Below are 10,830 nucleotides of genomic sequence, written 5' to 3' on the forward strand. Positions count from 1 at the left end.
GCCCTTGTATATGCGATTCTGCAGTTCAGCATGCTTTTCCCATATAGTTCACTGTGCTATATACAACGCTGCTATACCGTCCATGACACACTATACTTGCCTGTGCTTTACCTTATTATTATTATTATTTGTTTATTTAGCAGACGCCTTTATCCAAGGCGACTTACAGAGACTAGGGTGTGTGAACCATGCATGGGCTGCAGAGTCACTTACAATTACGTCTCACCCGAAAGACAGAGCACAAGGAGGTGAAGTGACTTGCTCAGGATCACACAATGAGTCAGTGACTGAGATGGGATTTGAACCTGGTACCTCCTGGTTACAAGACCTTTTCTTTAACCACTGGACAACACAGCCTCATATGATGCTGGTATACTGGGATGAGTTTGTGTGTATTTTCAGTGTAAGTTCAGTGTGAGTTCAATGTGAGTTCAATGTGCTGTTATATGATGCTGGTATAATAATAATAATAAGGTAAAGCACCTCTGTGTATCACGCTCCTTATGCATGACTACATGTTGCTGTTCATGTAGGAAAGGTCCAGTCAGCTTCAGCACACCTGGGTGGCAGTAATGGGAGGTGTGCCCTTGCAAGCATCCGTTAGCTAATCTAGAATTGGCATGCTGCTGCTGCTGCTGCTGCTGCAGTGCCAGTTCATAGGAAACGCTTCACACATTCAGAGACAGAGATGTTTTACCCAGGATGCACACTCATCAAAACTACAGTAGCAAGAACTAACGCCTGCTCTAGTTCCACACTACTGAATGAATTGGTCGGGTGTAGAGTACTGTTTTCTTGTACGTGCAAATAGAAAGCAATGCAAATCTAAACTCAGTCGTATATCCTCGCTGGTTTTACAATGCTGCTCGCTACAGGTTTATTTATTTTCATTTTTTTTTTTGCAAAATGGTGCCAATCGCCCAGGAGCCAATGCATTTGCCTTGGCCCATTTAGGTGGGGGACAATCACACTTCACTCTAAACAATTTACATGGGGCAGCAGTGTGGAGTAGTGGTTAGGGCTCTGGACTCTTGACCGGAGGGGCGTGGGTTCAATCCCTGGTGGGGGGACACTACTGCTGTACCCTTGAGCAAGGTACTTTACCTAGAGTGCTCCAGTAAAAACCCAACTGTATAAATGGGTAATTGTATGTAAAAATAATGTGTAAAAAATAATGTAATTGTATGTAAAAATAATGTAATATCTTGTAACAATTGTAAGTCGCCCTGGATAAGGGCGTCTGCTAAGAAATAAATAATAATACATCGTTCACTGCAATTCTTCTTCTTTCTCCCACAGTCCCTTGCAGCGTGGGGTATGACATCACAGCGTTGCCAGCCGATTGAAGCAGACGGTGCTCGCTACTGTGCTGCAGGTTTGAGGCTGACTTGGATCAGAAGCACCGTGCAGGATGGCTCACTGCTGCAGCATCCGCGCGCTCCCTGCTTTCATGTCGCTGCTCCTCATTTCACTCACAGCTGCCAATGGTTTGTTTGACAGCCAGCTCGGGGACATCACTTACTGCAAGAAACAGTGCCAGACCGCCTTACAGCACACGAGCACCGCTACAGTAAGTGCCGCAGTGGGGTCTGATTAAATGGTATTATTATAATAAGTATTATTATATAGCCATTTGAAACGAGCCCAGCGCGTATCTATTGCAATCTTATTTCTGTCGGCTAAATGATATTACATTGTTTTGTTAAATGCACAGGTACACCGTTTGGAGTGATTTCCAAATAAATAAATAAATGAATGTCTGGCGTACAGGATTTATCTTGCAGTGAAAATAAACAGAAGGCGTCCATCTTAAATCATCGTTTGATCTAGTCTGAGTGTGCCAGTAACACTAGGCGTCAGCATCCTAGTTATTTTCAACTTGCATAATACACTTACGCATTAAAACAAAATGTACAAAGTCATTATTTTCCTATTATATGTGTGTCTATTTTTTTTGCAAACAGTTTTATTTCACAGTAGCGGGTGCAGCGTCCCTCGTTTGCTGGCGTTTAATCTGTGTCACTGGCATGTCATGCCATCCCTTCTATCATAACTGATTCTTTCCTTGCTTTTTCGTTTCCTATAAGCTCCTTTTCCCGTCGGCGAACAGTATATAACCCCGTACTGCCCTTTATTTAACGACCTGAGTGACGTAATCGGTGACTGTCAGAATTCTGTTTGTCTGCAGGCTGCGGTTCACACAGGAGACAGGGGTGACCTCAGAGTAAGCGGCTCCAACATTACAATTGTTCTTGTTAATATGATAATAGTGTAAGATGTATCTATTGTCTTGTAAGTGCTATGCTTGCATAATGAATAACTGAGCGGACAAATACAGCTACAAAAGAGAAATCAGCATTATTTAACGTTTGTCTCAGCCCCATACATTGTGCAACAAATACATGATACACAAATTCAGTAATCCTTTTAAATCGTATCTGTCTGTCTATATCTATCAGTCTGACAAAGATACTGTATAACAATCATACAGTAGTTACAAAAACCACAAAATGTTTTTAAGCCTATTGCGGTAGTTATTATTTCTAATCTATTCATTTGAGTGTTGATATAACAAACTCGTTGGAAGTAAATCCAGCTTCTCGACTGGTTTATGTGACTGGTTTGTGCACTCACGCACGCACACACACGCACGCACGCACGCACACACACACACACACACACCCCTCCTGCGCACTGTGCGCTCGTGTGTCAGTGTGGGGTGACGCTGGGATACTGTGATGAAAACAGAACTCGGTCACGTCTGAGCTGGGCCCCGGCCTCCTGTTTTACGTGGTGTTTGAATAGGATGTGCAGATGTTTAACACAGTAGCCTCCTGACACGTGAGACACAGCAAGCTAGCTTTGGCAGTCTCTTTATTGATGTGTTAGGAAGGAGCTGCCCAGCCGTACAGTCCTGTGTTAGGAGATGTCTTCACTTGAACCTGTCCCCCGTCCCCCGTCCCCTCTCTCCCAGCAGGACCGCGTCCTGAACGCCTGTCACCGCGGCTGCCGGCTCTTCTCAATCTGCCAGTTTGTGAATGGGAACGCCGGGTTCAACACCACCCTGTCCGAGTGCGAGGGGGGTAAGCCAGCCAGGGACTGAATGAAGAGAAGTTTAACTGTGGAAACTGGGGGGGGGGGGGGGAATCAAATGATCCTGTTAATATTGTGTACTGTCAAATATATATATATATATATATGGAGTTGAAGCAGTGCTCTGATGGGGGGGGTCTCTGGAGTTGAAGCAGTGCTCTGATGGGGGGGGTCTCTGGAGTTGAAGTAGTGCTCTGATGGGGGGGGTCTCTGGCGTTGAAGCAGTGCTCTGATGGGGGGGGTCTCTGGAGGTGAAGCAGTGCTCTGATGGGGGGGTCTCTGGAGTTGAAGCAGTGCTGTGATGGAGGGGGTGTCTCTGGAGTTGAAGCAGTGCTCTGATGGGGGGGTCTCTGGAGTTGAAGCAGTGCTCTGATGGGGGGGTCTCTGGAGTTGAAGCAGTGCTCTGATGGGGGGGGGGGTCTCTGGAGTTGAAACAGTGCTCTGATGGGTGGGGGGGTTCTCTGGAGTTGTTCTGACGGAGGGGGGTTTGGGTCCCTGTCGTTCTCAGCCTGCCTGGAGGCATACAGCAGGAGAGGGGAGCAGGACGGCTGCGTCGCGGGCTGCAGGAGCCAGCCTTCCGAGGCAGAGAGCAGGAGGAGAAGGGTAAGACTGGGAAACAGGGCTGTCTGTTTCCACGCCCCTTTTAAAGTTTTGACTTCAAGTTAGAGCAAGGTTTGAACAAAGGCCAGGAAGAGCCAGCCAGTGGTCACCAGTAGTTTCCATTAAATCAGGTTACAGATGGCCATGCCATTAACCACACTTGACTACTTAATTGAGCAGTTAATCCCTTCGTTATGTAATTGGTTGTGGAAAGGCCTTGGAGGACTGCAGTTGTCCTCCCCTGCACTAGAGGGCTCTCCCCTCTGTCTGAACTCCCTTGTGTTTCTGCAGCTGGAGGCCTTGGCCCACAAGGCCCACCCCTCCGTGCTCGACATGGTCTCTGATTGGTGCAGCAACATCGTGAGCTCCGCCCAGAGCTTCATCTCCTCCACCTGGACCTTCTACCTGCAGGCTGACGATGGCAAGGTGGTGGTGTTCCAGGTAAGAGCCTGTCAGTCCGGACGGCACAGCGGTTAGAGCTGGCGTGGGCTTTACTGGGGTCTCGCACTCTCACGCTCTCCAGGCAACCAGAAGTAAGACTTCCCATTGCACAGCAGTTTGATCCGTTCCTGCTTTCACTATGAGTTTAATAAGAAGACGCATCTGAGATCGTTACCTAGACACACTGCGGCTAATCAAGCTTTATTAAAACCTGGAACGGTTGAGACTGCTGTGCAATAGGAGTCTTATTTCCATCCCTGCTGTTACGTGTGCGCTCTGTCGTTCTCTAACGCGGTTTCCTGTCCGATCATTATTTACCAGGCTTGTTATTGCAATTTGCTTTTAGGAGGCTTTTCACAGAAGCAGCCTCCATGTTTTAAACAAAGATAAAGACATTCGTTTTCTGTGTCTGTTGTATTCCTGTATTTCCCATCACGAAGCGAAAGGGAAGTGCGTGGAAGGAAAGCATGTGTTGATGGCTTACTACGTGGGGGTCCCAGTGGAGTGCCAGGGACACTGATAGATCAGTCAGTGAATGAATGTTCAGTTGAGGCTGGCAGGAAGTAAAAGCCACGGCGATCGCTGATTGATTGATCTGTTAGCTGCTGTATCTTTGTCAATCTCTTGCACTCTCTTCCCCTTGCCTGCGCTCCAAGCTCGCTCAGAGAGAGACAGAGAGAGAGAGAGGAGGAAGGCAGGAGGTGTCCTCTGCCTGTGAGGCTGCAGGTCCATTTAAGTAGAAGGGATTGGCTCAAGGCATGACTACAAACCCTGTCTGAGTGATGAAAGGGAAGTGAGAGACAGGTTCTGGGTTCTGAGTGAGTGAACGGGCCCCTCGAGGCACCGTGTGGAGCCTGTGTCACACTGCGTCCAGGCTGTGATCGGGGCAAACCGATATTCGGTCCTCATGAAGTTTACAGAATGCAGGTCTTCCCTGCGTGAGCCCCAGCGTGCTGATCTTTCTGTGAGACTTCCAAGTAAAGCACATAAATATTCAAAACCCGATTTATTTTGAGTCTTACCTTGCTGCGAACACTAATACCCGGCTCAACACACAGACATGTTTATTTTTGTAATATGCAACCCCATGTGGATTCAATAACAAAAAAATGCCTTTTGAACTTTTTTAATTTCAGAAAAAAAAAAAAAAAAAAAAAAAACCCCAAGATCTAATTTAAAAACGCCGCATTGCAGCTTCTTATTCAATTTCACAGATAGATACACGCGAAGGCATGCTTTTAAATGAAAAGAAAAAGACAGAGCAGTGCGAGGTAAGAGCTCTCCCCGGCTCCTAGCCAAAGCACCTTTGGCGACGGCTGTAATCCATCCCAGCTGGATATTTTTTCCTTGTTGGTTTCGCTCTAGGAAAATGAATTCGGTCCGTGGCCAGCGTTTTAACTTCCTGCAGGAATTGGTTTTTTTTTTTGGTTCAGGATTACATCTGGAAATCATGTCCGGAGAAAAAGAAAACAAAGATGGGAAAAAAAAAAAAAAATCCTAATTAAAGGATATGATCTTGGGGGGGGGGGGGGGGGGATGACAATCTGGGGGCGTTCTAACTAAACTCTCTTTCTCCTCTCCTTTTCCATTTTACCTCAGGGAGGGCCAAAAGGCCAGTGTTGGATGAGATTTGCCATGACAACCTTGAGTTACGTGCTGTGTTACCGTTCTCTGCTGCTCAGTGTTCGCTGCACAGACTGACTGCTGGGTTGTGTTCTGTGCTCCTCAGTGAGTTAACTACACAGGCTGAATCTGTTGCAGCCGCATGATAAACGAATCAACAGCCACAGTAGCAGCCGAGCTCCAGACATTTTTATTCGAAACAATTTGGAAGAGCAGCTCCATCCCGTTTTTAATGAGCTCCCCGGAGAGCCGGGCTGATTATAAATAGTTAATGCAGAGGGACCAGCGAGAAGAACTGCAGGATGATTGGGCTTGGCAGGGAGAATGATAAACAGATGGGCTACACTGCGGAGACTGTGTCGTGAAGACAGGCCGAACAAACTGAATCTGTGTACCCTCGGAGAATCGGGAGGGACAGGGAGGGGGGGGGGACGGGGGGACATGATTGTCTTTAAAATCTGAAAAGGCGTTGACAAAGTGAACCCAAACCAATACTTTAAGAGCGGCACGGAAACCAGGACACCCACTTGGAGATGAAGTGGCGCTGATGGGCTGCACGCCATCCTCTCCTTCAGGAAGTCTCGTCTCTTCTTGTGTTCACTCTGAGATCTAAAGGAGGGGCTTCAAATCTTGTGCCCCTGCTCTAAATTACAGGAGAAAATCCCTTGTGAATGTTACATCGAGAGACCTTGAATAATATCACCAAGTTATTACCAATAAAACTGCAAGCGATGCAGGAATTATTTTGCCCGCAGTAACGGAACTGCTGTTGCGATGCAGCTCGGTGCTCTTTGTACACCGAAGAGGAGGTTGTCTTTGTTCGTGACTGAAACGTGCTAGTAGCGCACCGAGGTTAACCCCGTGTCTTTCTGTCTGTTCAGAGCCAGCCTGAAACTGAGTATGCAGCTCCAGAACTACAGGCTCCCAGGTCTGATGTAGCTGAGAAATCCTGGCCGCCAGTCAACTCCCACACCCTGACCCCACACGCAGGTGAGCGAGAGCCTGTGCCAAGCGACAGCCTCCCTGGCCGTGCCGATCCAGACAGGAAGGCACTAAAGAAAGTGTGCTTCATACAGTAGCATGATGTCGACATTCCAAGCTTTGTGCTGGGCATTTCTGTACCGATTTGTAAAAAACGTTCCCATACTGCACTGTCAGTGAGGTTCGTGATATCGGAGGTCTTCATATAGTACCTAGGGATGGAAATAAGACTCCTGTTGCATAGCAGTTTCACCAGGTTTAATACGAGCTTCAGGAGTGTACAGGTAACAAGCTCAGGTGTGTCTTATTAAACTCCCAGTGAGACCAGGACTGGATCAAACTGCTATGCAACGGGAGCCTGATTTCCATCTCTGGTATGTGTCGGAGCCTTCAGTGTCCCAGAATGCAATGTCACAACTCCGAGCAGCGATGGGGGAGAGGGTGGTTGAAAACGGCAGGGTCTCTCCCGAACACTAACGCTCCTTTCTCTTTCTCTCTCTCTCTCTGTACGCTGCAGGACCGCGCGAGCGAGCAGAGAAAGGGTCCAGGAAACCTGTCAAGACCAAACACCCCTCCCAGCACGCAGACGCTCTGCCATCGGAGCATGACTTCCTGGGCTGCATGTCCAGGTGCGGGCCGGGGGTCCCAGGGAGGAGTAGGGGGGGGGGGGGGGTCTGTTCAACTGATCTGAACACTGTCCATACAGTGAGGGGACTGTGTGTGTGTGTGTCACAGTCATGCAAGCCCATCTTCTCTCTCTCTCTCTTGCAATGCATGCTGCTGCATGTTTAAAAGCTACGTCGAAACATGTGACTAACCCTCTCTCTCCCTCCCCCCCCCCCCAGGCGCTCAGGACTGCCTCGCTGGATCCTGGCTGCCTGTCTCTTCCTCTCCATCATGGTGATGCTGTGGCTCAGCTGCGCCAGCTTGGTGACGGCCCCAGACCAGCACGTCAAGACGCAGGTAAACTGGGAGGGCTCTGGAATATCAAGAAGCGTGCAAAACGAAAACGATCCGCAGAAAAACGCTTTCTTTTTTTGTTTGTTTGTTTTTTTCCAGCTGAGTATAAACGGTGACAAGGAGTTCCTGGATGACGTCAGCAAAGTGTCTCCGTACCCCCTGACCCCTCTGATCGCTGTAGCCGTCAATCAAACGGACGAGCGCGAGGATGCGGGGCCGCTGCCCGTCAAAGTGGACTTGGACCAGACGATCATCTAGAGCACTCCCTCTTCCTTTCTTTTTATATATACACGTGCCGTTCGTTTTGCTTTTCGTTACCGTACTGTAGCTTGGCGATGAAGAATACTTTTTCTAAATCTTAATCTTAAAAAAATAAGTGGAAAGTGCTCCTTTTAACTCGGTTCCCCTACAGACACAGACTTCAAATCCCACAGGAAGTTTAAACACTTTGTTTTCTTGTATGTGTTGTGCGTTTTTTTTGTTTTCTTGTAAGATTCATGGATCGAATCAGGACTCCCGTTGCATAGCAGCTAGGTGCATTCCTGGTTTTACTGATAGCTCACTCATCCACAGTGCATTGGCTGCAGTGTCAGGTGGACCTAATTCAGCATACAGTAAAACCCGGAATGGCTCCAACTGCTGTGCAATGGGAGTGGGGTTTCTGATTCCATTACTGTCCAGGGCACCTGACCCAGGGTGCGCAGAGCAGGTCAGATGATGGAAAAAGACACTTTGTTTTGTTGTGTTGTTCTCTAAACACATTTATTTATTGTATTGCTGTGGTTGTGTTGTCGCGTCCGTCATGCAAGTGCATTGCTAAAGGTGTAGAATATTTGTTTAAAAGACAAAAAAAGCACTTAATTTTTTTTTTTTTTTTTTTACAGTTAGTTGTGCATTCAGTCCTGTAGATCAGTAACACAACATAGCACATCAATGCTAGGGCAGTTCTGCAGTAAATCTACACCAGTTATATCAGGGCCCAACACAGATGCAGTCAAATGACTGACTTGTAATGTAGATATTTGAATATAGTGCAAAAATAATTCAATAGTATGATAATAAAGTTTCAGCCTCACTCTGGATCCACTAGGGGTCACTGTGCAGTTTGTACAAATCCTACTCCATTTAAAAGGTTATTTAAGCTGTGCATGCTTAAGAAAATAACCCCGCTTCAGTAAGTGAAAGTTGTGTCCCTGTTCAATACAGTGCGTAGATATCTGCTGACTTGGATCAGGGTCGCTTCCATCCTGCTGGTTGCAGTGATGTCACAAGCATGCTGCCAGCCCTCCTTTCTTTACCTTTCTCTTTGTTTTATCGTGCATGCTGCTCCGTCGTGCTTAGAAGCTGCTGTAGAGCTGTGAAACGGGTCGGGACATAAGAACATCTGATTTTAAAAACCGGCTGCTTGCCTGTATCCGGAGGTGAGGTTGTACGTGGGAGTCTTGGGTGTCGAGCGTGCCAGGGGGACAGGAGAGCCCGGATCTGCACCAGCACGCTGACCTGGCACCCCTGTCCACACATAGCAGTCTAGAATATAACACAGACACAACTCTGCCTACAAGGGTCTGCATGTTGTAACGAAATAAAGGAGCGACAAAGCAAGGCTTTCAAATGAAATGTTGTAGCCTCTTAGGAACCTTCTGCCCGAGCCTGCTTTCTGCCGTGCTCAAGATGTTATTCTGTATTTATCAGAGTGGGCGCGGTAGATTTAGTGATTTACACAAATATTAAAAGTAACTTCAATCCAATGACTAAAAGACATGGAAAAAGTCTCCCTAGGCGAAACGTTTTTGTCGCTGAATTGAAGTTTGTTTTTAGTATTTTGAAATTCGGCACTGTTGTGTCAGTGCTGTGGAAGATTTGTGGGTACCAGGAAGCAACTTTAAACCTTATGTATTTAAAATCCTGCTCGCCAAGTCAAGTGCACGAGCAGAGAACCAGGAGATGTGCAAGAGGAACAGTGAGGATGCTGCTAGTGCTGAGGCAGGCGCAGAAGAACTGTGTTTTTAGAGTCTTGGTTTGAAATTGCTTTACTGTACGGTTTGACTGTCGGTCGCTGCTGGCTCAATTCTCAGTTTGGTACACCTTGCATCTTTTTTGACATGACTGTTATTACAAAAGGTTCTGTTTTATTTTCCTGTGTGTAGCTTGGGCAGTGAGACTGCTGTGTGTGCCGCGGAGCAACAGCCTAAAGCAGAATCTACCCAAAGTAAAAAATAATAATAAAGTTTCTCTTATCAAGCTGATCTGCATTGACAGAGTAAGTGCTGAGACTCCAAACATCTCCGGCGTTGAACTCATTCAAATATAAACCCTTTTTAATATTTAACGTTTTTTCAAACCCTTCATTATTTAAACCGTGGCAGTGTGGGGTTTGATTAGACCAAGGAAAAGGACAGAAAACAACAGGGCAGGTTTTTGCTTTGGCTCGGTGACAACGGCACTCTCAGCCCTGCTCAGAAACCGCCATTCCTTCTCCTCTGTGTGTGTCTTCAGCTGTTCTTGAGTCTAGTAAATCTGGTCACAAACTGGTGTCTGGGACGGTGTCCTGTGTGTTTTCTTTCTTCATAAGGGAGATCTTTTCTTTAACATCATCAAAGAAACTACAAAATGATATCGTCCTGGAAGCCATTAATAGCAGTCCAGTGTTTCATGATAGATTTCAGAATGTCACATTTTTCAATATATGGAAAACTACAGTAATTCAGTATTTTACCACAATGTTGTTCAACAGGTTTCATTCAACCTTCTGAAACAAAATTCGGTCATGCTGTAGGGCAACATTTTTAGCCATAGCTGTACTGAATTCCTTTGGCTCTGGCTACTCTCTGGTGCCCCCTAGTGCTGACACAGACATATAACAACCATGACCAGGTGGGGGCTGTGATAGGGGAGGTTATGCAAAATATAGAAATTCGCCATATTTAAACACTCCCCAGTGTTTAAATATGAACTGAAAAAACAGGCTAAAAAAGTTAACGAAACCGGTGGCAATGCCTTTAGCAGGCACAGGGTGGTGTTCCTGAAAACAGCAATGCCTGTATCAGCTGTGCGTAGCCAGCCTTAGTGCTTAGTCACAGTGACTTGAGACTGCAAGCTCTGCAGGGATTACCCTGGGAGCTAAACTCCACT

General features: G+C 46.8%; 1 protein-coding gene across 2 annotated transcripts; it reads left to right on the top strand.

Moving 5' to 3' along the window:
• Positions 1–1,299: 1,299 nt before the first annotated feature.
• Positions 1,300–10,237, top strand: LOC117966274 (transmembrane protein 59-like). 2 transcript variants are annotated; one of them, XM_034912048.2, is made up of 8 exons: positions 1,300–1,570; positions 2,975–3,083; positions 3,602–3,696; positions 3,985–4,134; positions 6,639–6,747; positions 7,256–7,367; positions 7,584–7,701; positions 7,798–10,237. In XM_034912048.2, the coding sequence occupies exons 1-8, from the start codon at positions 1,412–1,414 to the stop codon at positions 7,954–7,956; spliced, it is 1,011 nt and encodes a 336-aa protein (XP_034767939.2). In that variant the 5' UTR covers positions 1,300–1,411; the 3' UTR covers positions 7,957–10,237. The 2 variants fall into 2 exon arrangements, with proteins under 2 accessions (XP_034767939.2, XP_034767940.2); XM_034912049.2 differs by having other exon boundaries at positions 2,978–3,083.
• The last annotated feature ends 593 nt before the right edge of the window (positions 10,238–10,830 follow it).

This window comes from Acipenser ruthenus, chromosome 49 (genome assembly GCF_902713425.1).
Source record: "Acipenser ruthenus chromosome 49, fAciRut3.2 maternal haplotype, whole genome shotgun sequence".
Classification (NCBI taxonomy): Eukaryota; Metazoa; Chordata; class Actinopteri; order Acipenseriformes; family Acipenseridae; genus Acipenser; species Acipenser ruthenus.